General features: G+C 41.7%; 1 protein-coding gene across 1 annotated transcript in view; it reads left to right on the top strand.

Moving 5' to 3' along the window:
* Positions 1–20,382, top strand: part of cacng2b (calcium channel, voltage-dependent, gamma subunit 2b) — a 68,856-nt gene extending 48,474 nt beyond the window's left edge. The window contains exons 3-4 of the mRNA XM_026171843.2: positions 14,462–14,602; positions 18,130–20,382. Coding sequence (XP_026027628.1) covers positions 14,462–14,602; positions 18,130–18,662 — 674 coding nt within the window. The 3' untranslated portion in view covers positions 18,663–20,382. The remainder of the gene's footprint in view (positions 1–14,461; positions 14,603–18,129) is intronic.
* Positions 20,383–23,943: the final 3,561 nt, after the last annotated feature.

Raw genomic sequence — 23,943 nt, 5'->3', positions numbered from 1 at the left:
TCCCCTTCAAAAAGCTAACCTTCAAGTGCTGCATCTGTAAATCCCAGCCCACCTCTGCCACCTTGAATTTCCATCCCTTTGTTTTGCTGCCAAAAGCCTGAATAAAGACGGCCAGAGAGATGGAGTGAAACAATAGAGTTCAATATTTGCTGACTTGGGGTTGCTGGTTTCCTCAATACATCCTGAAACATCAAAGCTGTTCTCAGGTACTCTGATTTATACAGAAAAAGGACGTCCGATCATTGATGTTTTTTTTTTCTGTCGTAATATCACATCACATCAGTCATTAAGCTCTGACCAACAGTTTTGAAAACATGCGTGTGAAATAAATCTTTGCTCTTCTCATGTCTGAATGCAGCTTTGTGGTGATATATGGACTAACATCACAGACCACATCGAAGATGCAAATTAAGAAGGAGAAAGCAAACGAGCCCTAACATTTTCCTGTTTTTGTTGCAGTATCATGATCTGTCCCAGATGGGTTTTTTAAGTTGAGATTCACTGCACAGAAAAAAAAGGAAAAAGACTAAATAACACCTCTTGCATCATGACTGAGTGGGATTTGTCCACAGATTAATGAAGTGCAGCAGTTGTGCAGCTCCAGAACTGAAATGAATAAAAAAGTGTACAGAAGCACAGAGACGGGCAGAAATGTCAGATGTCATTCTGTAACAATTCAAACAGTAGCAGACTAATATTAATATGCTGTTATTCAGACTAGAGGAGTGCCTTGATGCAAGGTTTTCAAAAGTTGAATTAAGGCAATCGATAGCAAATAGTAGGGACAGCTAACTAATTACCCAGAAGTTAAGCAGGGAATTCCCTTGACCCTCGGGGTGACCACTTTTGATGGCAACATGATTGCACAGGTCATCTGATGGAAGGCAAGCTGCTCCCAAAACAATTACAATGTAGTCTGTCAAAAAGATTGTAGTCACTCTCAGACAGATTGGTGAAGGTTTGCAAATAATTGCTGTATAATTAATAAATGTACAAAGCAGAGGCTCCAGCAACACTTAAAAGTAAAGAGGAACAACTTTATTAACTGACCAACGCGTTTCCGCTTGTGATCAATCTGCATCAGGTTGCACCAGCGAGCGCAACTCATCTGCATTTGGCTATTTGCAGCAGGGGACTCAACTCAGCTGGTTGCATCCTGTAAATATCCATCCATCCATTCGCTTCCACTTATACTTTCCAGGGTCGCGGGGGGTGCTGGTGCCTATTCCAGCTGTCATAGGGCGAGAGGCCGGGTACACCCTGGACAGGTCGCCAGTCTGTCGCAGGGCTAACACAGAGACAGACAACCATTCACACTCACAGTCACACCAACAGGCAATTTAGATTAATCAGTTATCCCCACAAACTGCATGTCTTTGGATGGTGGGAGGAAGCTGGAGAACATGCAAACTCCACACAGAAGGACCCCGGCCTGACGGTGGAATTGAACTCAGGACTTTCTTGCTGTGCGGCAACAGTGCTAACAACCGTGCTGCCCTATCCTGTAAATAGTCTGACGCGGTGCCTGTGTCAGTCTGTAGTTAAATAACCATCCTGCAGCAACTACATCAGAAAGAATTTCTGTTTCAAATCTAGGAGGTTCTTGCAGGATTCAATGTAAATAGTTAATATGAATTTCTATCTAATGTGAATATGGCGACAGATTTTCAGCAGACAGGAGGAGATGTGGAATTTTCACTGATTTATCACAGTTAACTGCCATATTATCGCAAACAGATTGAATATAATTGCAAATTGACCCCATTCAATGACAAATTGATACAGACTGATAACAAATTGATTCCATTATATTGCCATTTTAGTACCATCTCGATGCACCAGAGTGGCTTCGAAGATGTCCGGAAACTGACTATGAATGGTGGCTGATCTGATCCCCTTCTCCAAAGCAGCTATTTAAGAAGAAATGAGATTGTAGTTTCATTCCACACAGTCGTAATAATTCCGGTCATGCTGCAGTTTCCAGTCACTGTTTTCCCGAGCGTGACTGCAGCATAAGAAACTCGGGTTTGCGGTCACTATGGTTTCATACATTTTCATACATTGCTATGTAGCAAAGTTTTGCCCGGGATGCCTCATAGGTGCCCGTGTGCAACAGAAAACAGCTTTTAGGCAACACATGAGCATGGCTCTAGTAAATCGGAGAAAAACACTGTCAAAATTTGCAGTATATCAGGTGAACGGATACCGACACACACGTGCATACATAGATTCCTTTATTTGTTAGAGATTCTTTTCACACACTGTTTCTCCTTTTCTCTGTCTCCCTCTCTCTCTGCCCAAGGGCATTTTCTGTCTCTCTCCCTCAGTCTCTTGCTCTCTGAGCTGTTTCACCCTGCCCCCCTCCCTTTTAGGTCTCCTCTCACTGGGTGAATTTGTACATGTGGTTATGTAAGAGCAAGCAGTCAGCCTTCGTCCTGCAGCAGTTGCACTATCAGCCACAGAGAGAGAGGACAGATCTGCCACCAGAATTCTTCGGCATAGCATAATATAGAGGACAGAGCTGACGATTTACCTTGCCGATGTACTAGGGCTGGGCGATATATCGAGTTTTTTAAAAATATCGATATATTTTCATACGAGATATAAGATGTGACAATATCGTTTATATCGATATAGTCTATGTTACGTTATAATTATACTTGTGGAGCAGCAGGTTTGCCTCTCTTTCGTCCACTTTTGTCCCCACGCAACGTTACTCTGCCTCGCCTCTCCTTCACTGAACACAACTCCGCCTCCCCCATAGCTTCACCTGCAGGCAATGACAAGATGAAAGCGGAAAATCTCCGTTAGCGAGTTACCGTGCGTGGGGCTGGACGGTGTCAACGTGTTAGCGAGCTAACCGTGCTAACGAGCTAACTGCGCTAACGACATGCAGCCAGGAGGGGCTGCACGGCCTAAAATCCTTTCATTTTCTCAAAAATCGACAGTGCGCCTTATGTATGAATTCTGGTTGTGCTTACTGACCGCGAACCGATTTTATGTGGTACACAGCGCTCGGCAATCTGTCAAAAAATGTTTTAATATGACTTTGCTAAGCTACGGAGCTACACCACTTGATGGATTGTCGGAGGATTACGGCTACCGAGGAGGAGCCTCGCGGAGTGATACGTACTGTGTGTGTATAAGGACCACAAATGGCACCTGTTCAGAGACGTGGTGCAGCTGTGAAATCTGTCTCTTTGTTATTATGCTCAGCGTCTTTTAGTTTACATTTTGACTGCACAATTGCGAGCTTTTTGTTATGCACAAAAACAACATTGTTTTCTTTTATTTATGGACCATGATTATTTAATAAATGCTGATAATTTATTTTTGAGTAATTTCTTCATGTACATCTACGCTGTATGTAAATAAAAGTGCCCGTGTGACATCTGGGACACAGTGTGACTAAGACCTCTCTTTTTGTTCTTAACTTATGGCTTTAAAAAAAAAAAATCAAGATATATATCTTATATCGCCATCCAGCTAAAAAATATCGAGATATGAATTTTGGGTCATATCGCCCAGCCCTAGGATGTACCCATCTAAACCAGAGAGCACCACTGTCGATGCAGAAATCTCTCTCTGTGTGACTCAACTGCATTTTCCTGGAAAATTTTACCGGCGTCTCCTTTCGTTCAGATCTCTTAATTTTAAAACATTAACTTATGCATGAAGACTTTGGGGTTTTCCTTGGTCTGTTTCATGCTGTGCAGAAACCATGAAGGCAATCACAGCCGGCTTCTTGGTCAGAACTTCGACTTTTATGAAACCTTGTGCAAAAATATGCACCTGACAAAATCCGAACTTGTGGGTCACTTGAAAACAGATATTATACAAGGACATACATTTCACCTCGGCTTGCTGAGACGCTTGTTATGTCCTATATAAAACCGTTTTGATGTATAGCCTTCTGTCCATAATATGTCTTGCACTGTCTGCTATTATTGCACATGAACTCACGGTGTCCTTGAAACCTGAGCTTGCATTTATTGGATAACAGATTTAGGTGACAGCATGTTTCTTGGTGTCATCAAGGTGGATTAATGTGCATTCACTATATCCAAAAACAAGACAAAGATAAAAAAGCTATATATTTATTTCCTGAAATTGTTACATAATTGATCCCATTTTGGCTTTAAAACTGAGGAAATCCGAAGCCCACGGTGCGTGGCTATATGTGTACTGATGTGCCTTTGTGGACATGTTACAGTAAATGTTCTGACTTGGGTATCATATGAGTTGTGTGTGTTGAGGCTTTAATTTGAAACATATGAAGTCTATAATTCACAGATTTTGCATAGGCCACTACAGCTGTGTGTGTTTGCAGAGTTGGAAAGAGTAAAAAGGGAAAGGCTGTGAAGCATACAACACAAAGTGTGTGTGTGTGTGTGTGTGTGTGTGTGTGTGTGTGTGTGTGTGTGTGTGTGTGTGCGTGTGCGAGAGAGACAGTGTATGTGCAAGCTTTTGAAGTGTCTATGTGTGCTGTGTCATGCATGGAGCCGATGAATGGGATTAGATATGGCTAACAGCTCAGCACTGGCCCTAACTGGCTTGAACAAGGCAGAGTTACACACACACACACACACACACACACACACACACACACACACACACACACACATTTGTGTGCATTTATGAGAACCATTAAAACCACTGCCTAACCTTAACTAAGCTCTAGTAGTGGAGTTATGGAACCTACAGATAAAGCAAACAATAACATATGAAAGTGTCAGTTTTTACTGGTATTGTGGAAGATTGTGACTCCTGATATGCACAAATCAGGAAGATTTTTAGAAGTCGACAAATTAGCCATGTCTGCGTGGCAGAGGCTTCCTACTAGAGATGGCACGATACCACTTTTTTATGTCCGATACCGATATCATAAATTTGGATATCTGCCGATACCGATATGAATCCGATATAGTGTTTTTTAATCAACAAAACTGTTTTTTAAATATCTTGCTGCATTTTGTATAAGTTCATACTCAAGTTTAAAACAACAACTACACTAAAGCTATTCTGTTATACCTGTATGCAAAAAAAAATATTTCATAGTTCAGCAATACTGATCAATCTAATAAACTTAAACCTACATCATCCTCCCTATTCTGGTATTTTAAAGAGTACTTAGCGTAAATATTAAACAACCTAACTAATAGGGTTCCAACTCCCAGCAACAACAAAAATAAATAAATAAAAAATAGGGAACCACCCCTCACGCTCCACCTCATGATGCTTAATCGACGTAATCAACCTTAATTTGATGCAGTGTGAAAAAAAATGCACAGAAATCAATTATTTTTCAAGAAATATTAAATAGATTCAACATCTTCAACAAAATTGCAGACTGCACAGATGGTACCTTCCCAAAAGGAAAAAATAGTATAGCTTACTAGGGTATATATATTAGACTTAATAGTTACTATATACAGTAATTGACTTCTATTCATTTTACATCAAATTAAAACTTTGGGTGTCAGATAATTATTTATTAAAAGCTAGACATTTTAAATGAGAATAAGAAAGAAAAGTATGTCTTTGTGCCCCCTTTTCCCTGTTAATGCCCTATCGGCCCCACTGGCTAAACTTTGCTAGATCCGCCCCTGCACAGTTACCAGCGTCAGCTACGTAGTAAAAGATCCTCGAGTAGAAAGTAATATTAAATACATTCTAACAACAGCTGATCAAGCTTAAACGTGCTGCTGTTGTTCAGCCGCTGGTTTCCTCTTTCTGGTGCAAAGTGGGCCAAAAGCAAACTAGAGACATGGACTAGCGACAGAAAAGCCGATCAGCTGATCATTAAGCAGTTTCATGATTGAAGTAGCAGCAGGAGAGGCAGTCGCTCCATATCTCGTTTGTTAAGCTTAACGCAGGAATGCTTTACAAACATTCAGAGATGGACTTACACACTTGCTTTACTTCTCTCGGGATAACTTTGTCGGAGATGAAATGCCGGGTTGCTAGCGAAGCTCCAAATGCTATCCAGACCACCGACAGGTCCCGCATGCCACAGCCGCTCTATCACGTGATGCATACTGCTCCGACGTGCTAACGTTCTGAGGTGAGTTACGGCGTGTTGCAAGTTTTGTGAGGTGCTTTCGTGATATTTAATGGATCGGATTACATTTTTTATTTTTCTCCGATATCCGATCCAGTAATTTAGGTCAGTATCGGACCGATACCGATACGTAATATCGGATCGGTCCATCTCTACTTCCTACCAGTATATATTAAACTAATGAGACCTGGGCAATGACTGGCTTTGTCAAAAACAATACACTTTACAAGGTGCTGCCAGCAGATTTTGTTCTCAATAATAACAACAACGTTCATAGCAGTCGGTTTCAGAGTAGCTATTCTGCAGCTGCCTCAGAAAAACAGGTAATGCCAGCTAGCTAACACTATTAGAGCAGTGGTGTTCACGTAGCTAAATTAATTCAGGGTCTTTACCTTACAATATAAAAAACCTTGAGGTGACGGTTGTCGTGATTTGGCGCTACATAAATATAAGCTGAATTATTCTGAATTCAGTGAGCTAACTGTACAATTTATTTTGTAAAATATGATGTAAGCTGTTCAACTGGATCAATAAAACCATTTACATCAAAAGTTAGCATCACAAACAGAAAATCTAAAATAGCCTCTTCATTATATCCTCTGTAGTGGACAAAATGAGTTAAACTGAAAGATATAAGACATCGTCTTCAGCAGCTGGGCTCAGTATAGTAGGTGCTGTTACCAAGATTAGTATTTTGGCTAACTGAAAACACATTGGCTCTTACTCTAACACACTCAGCTCAACTGATTTCACTCACGCCCTCTAGCCATCCATGCCGAACTGCAGTCTGTAAGTCCTACACCACAAACCTCCCAACGCACCTAACAATTCAAATTTTAGAGTATACATTATGAGGAGAAACTATATATTATTGCTATTAATTAATACTGTAAGTAAAACTGTTGATTAGAAAAATGTGTCATATACAAAAAAGCACTCATGTTGGGATGTAGCTCACTTTAATACATTGATGTGCTGGGTGAGGCGGAGCTAAATTCTGTAAAATAGAGTATTTAAGGTAATATATATATAGTTATTTTACACTTATGACCTTTAACAAATTTTTAAAGCATAAAAAGCCAGGTGAACAAGTGAGGATAAGGCAAAATATAATGACTTTGAATAGATGTCCTCACTAGTCAGGTCTAAAATTCGGTACAGAGGGCGCACACCCTCAGAGTCCTGATTTGCACTGAAAACCCTTCTAGCTCCTATAATTAGAATGTTGAATGCGTATACATAATGCTAATACTTTGAATCGGTATGCTAGGAGACATGTGACGTCACCCACTGATGATGTCATCAGGCCCACCGATGTCACTGCAGCTATTTTTGGCGGTCGAGTTGTGACATGGAGGCATATCACGATTTACATGAGTAATACGGCATGATAATGACTGGCAGGCTGTGCAAGCTCCCCCTGTGCGTGTAGCACACACACACACACAAACACGTGCTCCCACTCACACAGGCACGTGCAAACACACATCTGCAGGGTGGCGTTTATTTTCATTATTCTGTTCTTCTTCCTCCATTTAAATAAATGCAGTTTGTTTCCCAAAAATGATTCGTTCATCAGCCCTGCATGGACGCACACACACACGCGCGCGCACACCTACACACACACACACACACACACACACACACACACACACACACACACACACACACACACACACACACACACACACACAGATAGTTATTCCCCTGAAGCTGTTTTGCTGAGTTCCCCACTACCACATGTTCTTTGCTGCTGGGCTCTCCCACGTGGGCGAAGTTGTGTGTGTGCGTGTGTGTGTGTGTGTGTGTGTGTGTGTGTGTGTGTGTGTGTGTGTGTGTGTGTGTGTGTGTGTGTGTGCGTGTGTGTGTGCGTGTGTGTGTGTATGGGAGACAGAAAGAGTGAGCAGATTGTTCCAGCATGGTTAGTGTACAGTGTGTATGGGAAACACCCCACTTTGGAGAATGAGCGAGTGAGTAGGTGGTGGGCTGATCGATGAGTGTGTTCACTTTGTAGCTTGCTGAGCTAATGTGTGTGTGTGTGTGAGAGAGCGAGAGAGAGAGAGAGAGAGAGAGAGAGAGAGAGAAAGAGAGAGAGAGAGAAAGTAATTGGGGTGTGTGTGTGTGTGTGTGGGGGGGGGGTTCAACTGTACTGTAACTGTAGATTATGTGTACACACATAACACAGCTATGTGTGTGTGTGTAGGTGTGTGTGTGTGAACCCAAGGAGCTCCCATGGTGGTGTCCACCCCCATCTCTATAATTCAGCCACAATTACAAGGCTCTCCTCTGCTGCAGCTAATGAAACCATAAGTCAGCCAGAGACACACACACACACAAACACGCGCACACACAAACACACACAAACACACACAAACACACACAAATACACACAAACACACACACACCACTGCAGCAGAACCAGCCAAGCAATTGGGGAAATGAATGGAAGATGAAAGTGTAATACATAGAAAGAAAAAGAAAAGCTGTTTGAAAGCAGCGAGGCGAATGTGTTGGTTTGTGTGTATGTCTGTGTGAGTGCTCTGCCATCTGATTGTGTATTCCATCTGAATTATAGTCCTCAGTACATATTGTGCTGGTGTGGATGTAGGAATGACCTAATGTCTCAAAGTGTTGCTTAACTTTGCTCATATGCACAGATTCTGGAAATGAGAAATCCAAACTGGAGAAAAAGTCTTATATTATGCAGCTTTTGGCACATTTAGTGAGATGAAATGTCACACAGCTGACAACTGCTGGACTGATGTGTAGTATAGGAGCATCAACAGCAATAGTATGATCATCGCCATTCTCTGCTTCCTCCTCTGAATGATTGTTTCTCCATGTGCAGCAATAATGCAAAGCCTTACTCTCTTCTAATTTCGAACCACTAAACCAATAGTGTTGCACAGTCCAACGGGGGAATGTAGAAACAATATTACGAACCAATTTCATGCTGATAATTAGCACACAGGTGCTCTGTTCAGGGTGTACACTGCCTCTCGTCCAATTATGAGCTAAGACAGCCACGAACTCCTTCGGCATGTATAAGGGGGTATAGATAAATAGGCTGAGATGTGCAGATAATAAGGTGTTGATCCCCTCACCAGTGGCACGCACAAACTGTAATGTCAGCTGCAATTGTTCTCACATGGAAGCCAGTGAAAACAAATTGCTCATTGGTATTTTTAATTTGCTTTCTGATTGTCTTCAGTAAATATCTGTTGTATTCCTCAGCCATAACATGTCCATATGATGAGACTTCTGGAGGTGCTCTGTAGTGTTCAAATCCTTTGTTCTTGTCGGTTGCAGTGTGCTGCCTCTATGGATAGGGTTTTGAGACGTTTGGAAGCAGGTTAATGACCACTGGCACCCTGTGCATTTCACAGATGAGAGCAGGTACACCGTGAGCACATGTGCCAGACGTAAAAGAGTCTAAAGAAGTCACGAAGAAAGTTGCGCTGTCTGTAACATTGCCTGTAACGTTGGTCAAAGGACTTGACTGGGCTCCACGCTTACATTACCTAAATCCAATTGAAGACCTCTGGGAAATTTCCTTTAATTTTTGGAACACTGTATAATAAAATTGATGAATTCATTTTGGTACAACAATACTCTGTGCAACAAATACGGGAGATATTTCTGGAAAGTTGGATTTTGTAATGCTCTGTCTGACTTTTAGTGTTTGGCGTACTTTGATAAGAAACGGTGGCCTCGAGATAGATCAAATCACAACAGGTGGGAAAAAGTTTGCTTGTTTAACAAAGAAACTAAACCATACTGAATATGTCTCCTCACACTGCTGACACTAAAACTCATTCACTCTCAATTCAGCTCTCTCTGTCTGTCTCTGTGCCATGATGTGCTTGGTGGCAGGGTGCGCCTGGAGGCCAGCGCATTTAAAAATTCTCCTTTTTTAACTCCCTGCCTTCTGCTTAAAGTGTAGGTGCAGGGAGGGAAACAGAGGGAGAGGGATCGCTGGAGGCAAAGCAGCTTCACAGAGAAGTGAAAGCCTGCAGTCTTTGCACTTCTCCTCTCTTCTCTTCTTTTCCCTCTCTTTCTTCTCTTTATTTCTTTTTCTTTTCCTTTCCCTATTTAGCCCTTTATTCTCATTGAATCCTATAATTATACATGCAGTGTGTGTTAAAAAAATCCTGCAGTGCCACAGCATGCTTACTGCAACTTTGTTTCTTTTCTTCCTTATCTATGAAACCCACTCCTGCTCTCGCTCTCTTTCTCTCTCGATTCTGGTTATTCACTTTTTTATGGCACAAATTAACATGAAATCAGCCATAGTGGTAAAATACAAAAAAAATCTTTTCTACTTTCAATCAAGTCAACTGGAAAATGTAAAAATGTTGTCAGAGTGTTGTCATATTTTGCTCACCGGGTAAAACCAAGAAGTTTATTTAAACATGTCATACTTCTCTCTGAATCCATTGTGTCAGAATTTACATAACCACTTATGTCATTGTAAAGTATGTTGTATGCAACAATGCCAAACCTGACAGGTTTGATAGTGCTAGCTAACGTAGCTGCGTAGTAGCTTAGCAAAATGCCAATCTGATAACAAAGTGCAGCCTTTTATTTTAATAATGAGAAATGACAAACAGAAAAAGTATTGAACAAGCAGGCACGGAAAGTCATGACACCACCTGAAATCTCGCAATAATTAGAAATCAATCCTGCCACTTAGTGTCACGGCCTGGAGGTTCAGCTGGTCGCTGATCAGCTGTTTCTCTCTATCTCTCTCTCTCTCTCTCTCTCTCTCTCTCTCTCTCTCTCACGCGCCAGGGCGGAACTCATTATGGGTTCACGCCCTTGGCCCACGCCCTCGGAGGAGGAAACACCCGTGCCTCATCAGTGTGGATGGCATTTAAGCCAGGAAGCAACGGCTGTTCTTCGCTGGATTGTTGTGAGAATTTCACCCTCTGGACTGTTTTCCCTGGTGTTCCCTGAGTGACGAGTGTTCGAGTGGATTCGTGTTTGGATTGTTTGGAGAGAGACAAGAGTGTTCACCTGGATTTCCCCCGGAGCCCTGCCCCTCTCACCTTTTGTATATACACTCATTGGACATTGTTCACTAATAAATTCTCTTGTGTGCATCAATCCCCGGAGTCCAGCGCGTGAATCCACCTTGTACACCGTGACACTTAGACCAAATTAATATCAGCTGGTTCAGTCCCATCTGAGGGCCTATAAAAAGGTGTCTCATGTCATGACGGGTAAAACCAGTGAGCTCTCTCAAGACCTTTACAACCTTATTGTTGTAAAACATACTGATGGCATTGGTTGCAGAAGAATTTCTAAACTACAGAACGTTCCAGGTGCTCTCTGAAAGATTTTAGTCACATGAGTGAAAAGAATTATCAGAAGACTTTTCCAAAAGCCGAGGACCACTTGTGGTAAGCTACAGAAAGATCTGGAATCAGCATGTACCATTTTTTCAAAGCAAATAAGTAATACACTCGAACCAGATGGCATTTTGGTGCAGGATGCTGTGGTGGCCATGCTGGTACAGTTTTGAATAAATCCCCAACACTGTCACCAGCAAAGCACCCCCACATCATCACACCTCCCCCTCCATGCTTCACAGTGGGAACCATGCATGTAGAGGCCATCCATTCACGGCGGGTGGAGCCAAAGATCTCAAATATGGACTCATCAGACCAAAGCACAGATTTCCACTGGTCTAATGTCCATTTCTTGTGATCCTTGGCCCAAACAAATCTCTGCTGCTTGTTGTTTTTCTTTAGTAGTGGGTTCTTCTGTCTTTGGACTTCTGCATCTCAGCTTCTTGCAGTAGTCTGTTTTCACACGTGCTCTGAATGATTTGTACATATACTGACTCCTGTAAAGACAAAGAAAAGGCTGAACAGATTAAAAAACTCTACTGTAAAGATGAGAAAAGTTGTGCAGAGTGAAATAGAAACAGTCTGTCAAAATTTAGCAATAGGTCTATGTCGGAATCCGGACTGTGGTCTGGTCCCTCTATCGGTGACCGAGGAGCTAAGGGAACGCATTGTGCCAACAAGTGTCCTCACAGCAAAAGCAAAATCGTGGGTGTGGTATAGGTATTACTCATGTTGTCACTGTAAAGATTACTGTGACACAGCCGTAACCCTTAGTGACTAGTTGGCAACTCCCTAGCAGCATCCATTCACTATGGAAAAATCCATATTGTCAAATCAGTTGGCAAATGTTTGGTGGAGGTTGCTGGTTGCCGCTGAGTGCTGCTAAGAGATTGCTGCAGGCGCCCATATTTGCATGGAAGATGCCAACTCGTTTGCAAACACAGCCTAACTCTTTTAGAGGCACAGTTTTTACTTTGAAGGCAAAAATTCTCTGTTTCTTGCGTTTTTAAAGTTGCATTGTCACTTATCGAATAGTTGTTTGTGTCTACAGAAACATAGTTGCAGTTGTGGCAATGTCCTAGTGACCAAAGCTGTTAAAATTATCAGTGCAGAATTGTATACTTCTTTGACAAATTTCTACTAATGACTATCAGCAACCTCCAGCAACCACTTGCCAACTGGTTGGAGAATATATATTTTTCCCTAGTAACCGGTCATTACCAGCAGGTCACCGATCTGTTGACCTGCAAGACTGGAGCTTTAGCAATTGATTTCAGAGTGACACCCAGCAACCACTCACAACCAGTCAGGGAATACTCATTTTGTTCCCTAGCAACCACCTGTCTCTAGGCCTGTGTGACTGGGGTCTTGGGCAGGCAGTAGTTAGTAGTAGTAGTTAGTAGTAGTTAATGCTGGACTGATTCTCCAGAAGTGCAACTCAGTGTAACATCCTCTGAAGTCATGTTTACATGACTGTGAGTGAATGTGACAGAAGGCAACTTTGCCTATTCTTTGAATATGTGTGTGTCTTTGTGTACGTACAGTGTGCACCTGTTATGAAGGATTTCCACCTTGAAGACGATTTGCACTGACAGCACATGAAGAAGAGGTGATGGGGTTAAAACAAATAGGAGGGAGAAGAGTAGGAGGAAGAGGAGGAGGGGAATCTTGGTGCAGTTCCAACTCTGAGGTCACCTTAATATTTGATCTGCTTCAGTGGATGAAACGGTCAGAGAGCAGCTGCAATAGAGAGTTGGAGGGAGAGAGAAATGCAGGATTAAAAACCAAATGAGGGAGGGAAAAGAAAACCAATATGGGAGCTACTGACATTAGAAACAATACCAGGGACAAGACCTGCTCTTTGTTCATTTTAAGGACCTTTGAGCAAAGCAATGGAGGCAAACTCTGGTTTATTACAGCCAGCATTGTTTTGCCTTTGCTTTGTGACCATAATTTCGAGAGACATAGGATGTAAAGTCAGGTCAAAGGTCTGCAAAATTGCAGCTGTTTACAATAAACACTTTTGTTAGTAGTTTCACAAGAAGCATAAGAATAGTCTTTGCTTCACAGAGTCTTGCACATCTGGATTTTAATGCTAGATTCATTGAAAACCAGAGCTTAGAATATTGGCACACTTTCTGCAAGGGAAAAGGAAATAACCTGAATGAGCTTGCTGAAATACAATCAAAATTTCAGAATCGTGACACTGGTCTCCTCAGAAACCGGCTCCATGACCACAGCAATGCCATGACAACCCTGAGGCCGATCAGGAAATCAGCAACGCAGATGGCAAACAGACAGATGATGAGGACAGACACATACAGAGAGATGGGGCGATAAAGGGATGACGAGGGGTTTCATGGAGGGAGACAGACACGATGCCCATTGGAGGATCTGATACAGATAGAAAAGGAGGAAAAGTGGCAAGGAAGTTAAACAAAGTAATAACAATAATATTATATACAGGGCAATAAAAGATCCCTCTTTAGGATCATATCAAGGATTAGTTGTACCGAGGCGCTCCAAAGTGGTAATTTGGCCTACTGCTGAAAATTTGTGCAAGCAAATGTTGTACACCGCTTTAAGCATAATTGTTTTCAATTTTCACAGGATGATAGCAGATATGGTGCTTAACCCCTTCCACACTGGAAGTCCCTGTCTTGCAACCTGGGTGTAGAAGTGTTTAGAAAAAGTCACTGAAGAACACGAGACCTAGAAGAAGTTTTTATTACATAAAAAAGGTGTTTAAGTTGTTAAAAGTATTTCCTGTTGTGCTGTCAAGTGCAGCATTGCTACTGAAAGAGACTGAAGAAATTCAGATTACCTTCACAAATGGGAAATTTCTGTTACTGATGATCATTGTTTGAGGTTTAATAGTCCAAAAGCAAAGCATGAAAGCAGCTATTTCTCTGAAACCGTTCATACTTTGTTAGCTTCTGGTTAAAAGATTTGTATTTGCTCATATCTCGTGCCATACAAGGAACTAATGTCAGCGTGTCCACCGATGACAATTATGGTAACTATTTTTTGCCTTGATGCATGTGTGCAGGTGCTGTACGAGCCTCCAGTATCTTCCCCATCCTGAGTGTGATCCTGCTCTTCATGGGGGGGCTGTGCATCGCCGCAAGCGAGTTCTACAAGTCACGGCATAACATCATCCTCAGCGCCGGCATCCTCTTCGTCTCTGCAGGTATTAAGGGAAATAGGAAAACAGGCAGACTTGGAGATATAACAGTCAAAGTGGGTGAGGAGATGGAGGTAAACATTAAGAGGAAGCAAGTTAGAGGAGGTAAAATCTTTGTGGATGTATGAAGAGGCAGATGAAAATGAAGCTGACCAAAGAGCCAGCGTAAGTTAAAAACTATACTGATATACTGAGAGAAAAGGGAAGGGGAGCATATTAAGCAAATATTAAGAAAGGTTTCTGTTAGACTTGATGATTTTATGTTACCACTGTGAAAAATAATAGATATATAGATTATACAGTGGTATGATTTACTTTACTACTAGGAAAGTGATTGAAAGTGAAAACACACTGGCTAGTCCACCTCTCAATGGCTTAAGAAAAACAATAGGAAGATTAGGAGTGGCCTTGCCCTTACCTGAATCAGATTGAGATGCTGTGGCATGATCTTAAAAAGGTGGTTCATGCTCAGAAACCCTCCAATGGCTGAATTACAACGATTCTTCAAAGATGAGTGGGCCGTAATTCCTCCACAGGGCTGTAAAAGATTCATTGCCAGTGATCACAAATGCTTGATCACAAATGCTTGATTGCAGTTGCTGCTGCTTAGAGTGGACCAACAAGTTATTAGGTTTAGGGGGCAATGACTTTTTCACACAGGACCAAGTAGGTTTGGATTTTTTCCTCTTAATAATAAACACATTCATTTTGAAACTTCTGTTTAAATTTGTTTAATGATCTGAAACACTTAAGTGTGAACTTGACCATGTCCATATTTATATATATGGCCAAAAGTATTTGTTCGCACATCTAAACTTGGGTAACATCCCATTCTAAATTCATAGGGTTTAATATGATGTTGACCCTTTGCAGCAATAACAGCTTCAGCTCTTCTGGGAAAACTTTCCACAAGGTTTAGGAGTGTTTATGGGAATTTTTGATAATTCTTCCAGAAGCACATTTGTGAGGTCAGACAATGGTGTGGGAAAAGAAGCCCTAGCTCACAGTCTAAGCTCTAAATCACCCCAAAGGTGTTCTATCGGGTTGGGGTCAGGTCATTCAAGTTCTTCCACACCAAATGTGCTTATTCTTGGACCTTGCTTTGTGCACTGATGTGCAGTCATATTAGAACAGAAAGGAGCCATCCTCAAACTGTTCCCATGAAGTTGGCAGCATGAAATTGTCCAAAATGTCCTGATATGCTGAAGCATTAAGAGTTCCTTTCATTGGAACTAAGGGACAGAGCCCAACTCCCAACACCATAATCCCCCCTCCAACAAACTTTGCAGTTGGCACAATACAGTCAGATAAGCACCGTTCTCCTGACAACCGCCAAACCCATGCTCGTCTATCAGAATGCCAGACGGAGAAGTGTGATTCGTCACTCCAGAGAACATGTCTGCACTGCTCTAGAGTCCAGTTGCACTGCGTTATACAGCACCACATCCGACACAAGACAAAGATAGTGCAAGTTGCCATTTTGCCACAGAATTTTTCTGATTGTGTATGTGTGTGTGGCTGTGCATGGTTCTAGGCCATGGCCTACTGTGCTGCACTAGATAACTAGTTCCCCTCCAAGTCAGAAGTGAGAGATGCAGTTCTGTCTCTCTCTCTCTTTCTCACTGTCTGCGTCTGACTCTCTCACCCTGTTGCTAGGCTAAGAGGAGGCCACTGGGATTACACTCTAAAAATAAGGTGTCCCTGATACTTTTTCTCTGATCCATCTCAATCAGGCCTACAAAGTCCTCACACCTCGGACTGCTGCTCTATGTCTTTGTGCAGAACTGTTTTCACCGTTTAGCTTTGTATTCGTCTTTTTTGTCTCTCTGGCTGTCTGTCCATGTCTGTGTCTATTTCTGGCCACACACACCCAGAATCCTCTTGTATGATGTTGAAAATACAGAAAGGGAGATAACAGAGAGCCTGACAAAGGATGTGAGTTGAAGCTCATTGGAGGCTGGGGGGAGAAAGAGGAGGGTAAAATACAAAGGCACAGATGAAAACATTCAAATAAGACATAAGAAATAAAAGTGAACCTGCCCCAGTTTGGAAAAAAAAATCCTGCACTTTTGGGAATATGCTTTCTTTCAAGTATCACTGATTCTACTCATATTAATGCTGTTGCGCATAGATGCACATTGCACATTGATAATTTACTAATTTATTTGAGGCATATTTATGGTTCTCTGCCATGCTCATTCATCAGCCACTTCAGCCATCAGATGTGAAGGACAGCTATTTGGCCACTTTCCTGGTGGATAACAATAGCAGTTGAAATGTAAACAAATTCAACATAAAAGCCTCAATTAAATATGAAAAGGTTGGTTTCTTATAATAATCATAAATGTCATTCTAGGCCCTGTGACTTCCTATTGAATCATTATACTTTCAGTGAAACACTACTATGTGTCAAAATAATGACAAATCATAATAAGTCATTTTAAGCTTTCAGAGATTTGATTTTCCCCTCAGGGAAAATGTTCGGTATTAAAGACCTACACTTGGGTTTGCCAAATTACTTTTGTACGTCTGAAAATAGGGGCTATGAATAAAAATGAATGTAGTTCCTAAACAGTTAATGTGATCCTTTTTGTTAAACCACTAAAATTAAAGCTGCACGTCTGCACTTCAATCACATGTCGACTGTTAGATTTGAAATCCCCAGTGGTGGTGTACAGAGGCAAAACTACAAAAGCTGCGTAGTCCAAAAAACTTGTGGACCCTACTGTACATGCTGAACTCGATTCAGCTGCTGCTGGTACCAGCTGTCCTAAATACAGTACTTGCTGCCCTTCTTACAGAGAAAAGTTACAAAAATGTAGTCAGTCTGAGCAGACAGTGAAAAGTGTGGAGGAAGGTAAGATTATTAAGAGGAAAATATAAATATGACATGTGATGATCTTAATTTGACCTGATTTTATAACATATATGTTTTTGCATATTTACTTTGCATACACCGACATAACATTATGACCACTGACATGTGAAGTGAATTATGATGCTTATTTCTTCATCATGGCAGCTGTTAGTGGGTAGGATATATTAGGGAGTAAGGGAACATTTTGTCTTTAAAGTGCATTATGAGAAGAAGCCAAGTGGGCGGAAGCAGTGTGATGCTTTGGGCAACATTTTCAGATCATGTACACACTTTCATGGAAACAGTATTCGATGTTGTTTGAGGAGCACAACAGTAAGTTTGAGGTTCTGAATTGAATGGATGTGCTGGACAAACAAGTTCCATCCATGGAGGCTCAACCTTAAAACTTATAGGACTTAAAGGATCTGTTGCTAACACCTTAGTGCCAGACACCACAGCACACCTTCAGGGGTCTAGTGGAGTCCATGCCTCAATGGGTCAGGACTGTTTTGGCAGCAAAAGGGGGATCAACACAATATTAGGGTGGTGGTCATAGTGTTACGCCTGTGAATATTTCATTATACTGAGGTTAATGTGTGCTTAACGTGTGGCTTTGTCTACGATTGGCTGCATTTTAGCTCTTGAGCTAATCTCCATCCCTCATTTCTTTACCCAGGCCTGAGCAACATTATAGGAATCATTGTGTACATATCAGCCAATGCTGGGGATCCTTCCAAGAGTGACTCCAAGAAGAACAGCTACTCCTACGGCTGGTCCTTCTACTTTGGCGCCCTCTCCTTCATCATGGCTGAAATGGTGGGTGTGCTGGCTGTGCACATGTTCATCGACCGACATCGGGAGCTGCGTGTGGGGGCACGAGCCGCCGACTACCTCCAAGGGGCAGCCATCACACGCATCCCAAGCTACCGCTACCGTTATCGACGCCGCTCGCGCTCTTCGTCTCGTTCTACAGATCCCTCGCACTCTCGCGAGGCATCGCCAGTGGGCCTGAAGGCCTTTGGGACGCTGCCCTCCACTGAGCTGTCCATGTACACGCTCCCCAAAGGCCAAACAGGCACTCCGACAGCCACCTATAACTCCACGGAGAGGGACCACAACTTCCTGCAGGTCCACAACTGCATCCAGAAGGACCTGAAAGACTCAGGTGGCCATAGCAACACCGCCAATCGGCGCACCACACCTGTATGAAAATGACACAGACATTAAGAGAAATCAGAGGAACTCTGGGGGGAAAGACAGATTGTGGCTTAAGGAAACAGAAAGAGAAAGAGGGCTCCAAAAGACTGAGGAGCGAGGGGTAGGCAACAGAGGAGAAGTTCTGAGAGCTCCACAGCGCCTCAGATAATCACAGTTTCTGTTTAATAGAAAGGAAATGGAGTAAAATTGCATAAAAAAAAGAAACATGCATGATTTTCCCATGAACCATTGTTTAACAAGTTTTGAACATGTTTGTAAAGAGTTGAGGGGAAGGTCGGGGAAAGATGAGTGGGGATGGGGGGCATTCATGATGCTGGGTTGGGGTGGTTGGTGGTTGTCTCGGGGCTGTGGAACTGTGGAGTGGTGGGCTGGGCCAAACTGCCCATTTATAGGCGAACTTTATATTTTTTACTCTTCCTCAGTCTGATTGAAAGGCCCCACAGCCCTGCCTATGAACCAACCCTCGCACTACCATACCACAAGCCCCTCCCCCCCAACATACGCACCCTAAATTCCCTTATAAACCCTACTCCTTTCTTTAGTTACTGTATCTTCTTGATTTCATTCTTTATTCGCATTAATACTGTGAACCATTGCGGTACGGGATTTTAGCAGGGAGCATTTCAGGCCGCAAAAAAAAGAAAAAAACCAAGAAAAAACACATAAGTTAATATATGTATTGATTATATATAAATATATGAACATATATGTTAATAAATCATGACTCGACTTCCCTGAAGCAAAAAATATCAAGAAAAAAGAAAAAAAAGAAAGAAACAACGTAACCTACAATGAAACTAAACCGAGTCGTCATGGAAACTAAACCAAGGCGGAGGATTCATTGTGACTGGCTCATTTGACGGGCAAAGGCTTCAGCCTACTTGATAAACTCGTATTGGTTAGCGTTAGATACATTATCACATTCTTTTACAACAACAACAAAATCGTTTGGCCTTCCGCCAAAACCCTGGCAGCCTTCTTTGTTCAGGGTCAGCTAGATGTGAGTTGGCCACTCTTGCTTTTTCCCCATACAGGGGTGGAGTGAAGAGAGAACTCTGGGTAATGGATGGTCTCTCTGCAAACTTGCAGATGACTATGGACAATGAATCGTCACTACTGCCAAAGACACAAAGTAGTGCGTGTGAGAACATGGCTACGAGTGAGCTGAAGCTAAGTGACTCCAAAAAAAAATTAAGAATTTTCATGCATGCTAATCTAAAATCATCCGATCTGCTTTTAAGAAACCTATGTTTTGAACAACTGAACAATGATACCATGTAAGGGCAGTGGGAGTGAAAAAAGTAGTAATTAATGTTACAGTACTGTGTCAATTTCTACTTTTCTTTATCTTGTTTTTCTTTTTGAGTGGGTTATTTGGGGTGGGGTCTCATCATGCTTGAAACAAAAAAAAAAAAACAACCTTTGAAAAACGTATCAAGGCTCTTTTTTTTTAAACAGAAGAGAATCTTATCTTGCCTTTTCATTTAATTTTATTTCCTCCATTACTTTGGACTTTCACACAGCCTTAGTCTCTTTCTTTATCTCATTTTCTTGTTCTTTGGTTTTGCTTTGTGTTGTTGTAAATGACAAATTAAAACAAAAAAACAAAAAAACATAATGTCTTTCAAGGTGCCAAAACTGAATGATTCTGAACTTGGATGCATCAAGTCCTGATGACAAATAAAAATTGAACCCCCCGTAGGGAACTGAATGAGTCTTTGTTGTATTATATCTGATCTAACCTGAACGTGAAACATGAACATGTAGAAACCGAGACTACAAGCCCAACTGCTGTTGAAGATCTGGCTGCTGGGCTGGGGGTCAGCATGCACTCAGCTTTATCATCACTCTGGGTTTATGGCTAGCTTTGTGTTAGCATGCTGACTAAGCAGATACAGTTGTTTCTGCATTTTTGTTTGATTTATTTCCCTTGTAGCCATGGTGTGTAAATAACCTTTGTAATGCATAACTGTAACCATAACGTAATTAATAAATATTAATACATTTAGTACACTAACAGTAATCCACTAACGTTACATTACTGCATTACTGAAAAATATTTTGGGACTACAGTAATGCATTACTTTGGAACACATTATGCCCAGCACTGGTGATCCTTCTGTGGAAGTTTGCACGGATGCCTCGCCAACGCATGAGTCTTTCAGCCAGAAGAGCTAAAAAGAAAATGAGCCCAGAAGTTTTGTTTTTTCATGATGTGGTATTTAAGTATGTGATAGATGAGAACATTAATGTTCAAGGATGTGTTATTTACTTACTTGACATTATAGATGCATCACTGATGTTAGCTGTACTGCTAATGAAGGACATTGCTAATGTGTCCTTTCCCACAAATGACTTATAAATCTAAGATGTAACATCTAAAAAACACTTCATAGATTTGATATTCACCGCTTGTCTAAGCATTAGATGAAATGTCACGTTCTTTGATAAGGTACAGAGCAATGCAAAGGTGGGCAAATGGCCGCTTCGTTACACTCTGGTGTGTCACGTAACTGTTGGGCCACTAACTCTAATCTAAATAAAATCAGCTAATTAAATCTGACATTTATTGTTCTGAAAACTGTAGGGAGTGCCTCTACATTTAGATGAGATCCTACTGCCATGAGTGAAACACTTCCAAATGGTTAAAGCTGGTTCAGCTGGAACAGCCAATCCTAGCAGTTTGGCTCACAGTGGCTCAGGTGATACTCGGTCACTTTCATTCATTCACTTTGACTTTGCCTTCTTAGTCACTCATTCACAGCACTCTTCAGCATCCCTCTTTCTGTCATTCTTTCACTTTTTTCTCTGTTGCTGTCAGCTCTTCATCAGCTGTCTGTCCTGCCATTTCCATGAGCTCTGGAATAAATCTCAAATTCTTAAATCAGCCTCGATGTCCTGCATGTTGCATGAAAGTGTGCATCATGCGCTGTCTGTCCCTCTCTTTCCTCCGTCCCACTCTCTCTCCTCCCCCGGTGTGATGATCAAAGTGGCTGGCATGTCTCTCTGCAGTACTGCTGAGATCACTGAAGAGCAGTGAGCGAGTGGGGGAGGGAGGGAAGGAGGAAAGAGTAAAGGGAGTGGAGTAGCAGTTCTGCTCTATTCAAACAGCAGCACGCTGCCCCCATCTGGACCGGAGGTACATAATGATTTTTCTTCATCACAAAATTTGAACTTGGTGACCTCGCCGAAGTGCAGGGAACATAAATCTTCCACAGAGCATTTGCACCATGAATATATAGTCTAGAAAGATTTTAAATATATTTATAGCATCATTCCACAACAAAAGCCATCAAGGTACTTTATACTGTAAGGTAAAGACCCTTTAATATTAGAGGGAGAAAGCCAACAACCCCTGAAACAACCCCTATAATCAAATGCTTAGAGGAAGGGTTTTTTTTGACTAGGAGCAGGCAGACTTTACGTCATTCCCTCATCTGTCACTCAGCCATCTTTCAAATCTGCTCTCTAGAGTTTGCACAAAGCCAGTATCTGGTATAACCACCTTTTCCTTCTTTAAGTAGAATTCAGGAATAGTTCTCTAAGCTTCTTTAAGGGCATTCAGAGCTCTTCTTCAGATGTTGGCTGTCTTTCGTTCTGTTGTCTGTCAAGATGATTGCACAATAATTTTAAAATAATGTTGAGGTCCAGGCTCTGGAGAGGCCAATCCATGGCTGACTGAGAGTGTTTTTCTTTCCTGGTGTGCTTTTAAAGCACTGCCAGTGTGTTTTTGATCATGTTGTGGGGAGAAATGAGGCTGCTGCCAGTCAGATACTTTCCAGATGGAACTGCATGGTGGCTCAAAATCTGACAGTACATTTCTGCATTTATAATTCTATTCATCTTGACGAGATCCTCAACACCAATGGCTGAAATGCAGCCCCAAACCATGACAGAGCCTTTGCCATGTTTTACAGATGGCTGTAGACAATCACTGTTGCCCCACTGATATTGATAATGGCTCCTTGACAGTTAACCTTCCACTGAGACCATTTCTGATGAGGCTTCAGTGGACAGTAGATGGATCAAATGAGGTCTTGTGTCAGGCCTCTTAAATCTTTACCTTTGAACCTACTACTACCTACCTTTATTCGCTTTGCTCAATTGAGAACTTTGTTATTTTTCAGGTCTGTTTCAAGAACAAAATAACTTGGTTTGAGGGTTGGTTGAATTTTTTTCCACAGTATTGCACTCTTACTGGCTGGGAGCTCGCAATTTTATTGTGATATGAGACGACTGCCAGTTTCACACATTGCTACCAATGACTGTTTTGTTTTGTTTTCGCCTGAGGACTTTAAGCTAGTATTTGTTGGCCATTTTACTATTTGTGCAACTCTGGTAAGGATTTACAAAACATCTATTGGACTGCTTTGTACAACAAAATGGGGGGAAGTTATGAATGTTAATGGTTATCTCAAATGTAATATTACAATTCTTACAATACTGCCCGGAGGTTACCTTAATTATCTAAGAATGCAAATGCAATGACTGCTATTATAACAAATGGCACCTCAAATGGAAGATAATGAAATAAAAGACAAACAACCAAAAAAATTTGGTGGTGACGCAGATGAGCTCAGAGGCACGGTAGCTGATTATTGTAAGGGAAGCAGATCTGGGGGAACAGCTGCTGTGTCCTCCCTCACCTGCAATTAGTAAGCTTTTTAGGTCATGGACAGTTAGAGGCTATAGAACAAACCATGCTTAGATTCAAGCCTACACACAGACCGAAAAAAGCAAAAAGAAGAGAAATCAAGGTTGAGGTCAGTTCGCCTCAAATTAAATCAAATGATAAGATTGTGAGTTAGAATATTTTTATAATTATTGCATAATTTGGTGTGTCAATTTTATAAACCTGCACAGAATTGTGCCTGGCGTCAATCTTCTTGTTCTGCTGTGGCATGAGACGAATATAAATTGTAAAAGAGCAGCAGCGACTTTAAAAACTACAGGTGTTAAGCAAATGGAAACAGATTTTTCAGAGAGTAAGCCACCAGAAAGGCAGAAAGCTGATCTGCAGGAAAAGTGCGACAGAAACAGAAAAACAGCCAGAGTAGGTGTAAGATATGAGTTGGAACTCTCCGCCCTGTGCTCAGGCTGTGTCATGAATACAAAACTCTGTGTTGGATGAGGAGCACTGCAGTGAAATGTAGCTCAAATCAAGTCCTCGGGTCCCAAAGCACACTCAGACCTTCCACAGATATGATGTGCTGTGTTGTGCTACGCCAAGAGCATGGATCGGTTTTAATGAAGTCGCTGTCAAACCATTAAA

This window comes from Astatotilapia calliptera, chromosome 6 (assembly GCF_964374335.1).
Source record: "Astatotilapia calliptera chromosome 6, fAstCal68.1, whole genome shotgun sequence".
Taxonomy (NCBI): Eukaryota; Metazoa; Chordata; class Actinopteri; order Cichliformes; family Cichlidae; genus Astatotilapia; species Astatotilapia calliptera.
The sequence above is the reverse complement of the archived record's forward strand: the minus strand, read 5'-3'. Positions and strand labels throughout refer to the sequence as shown.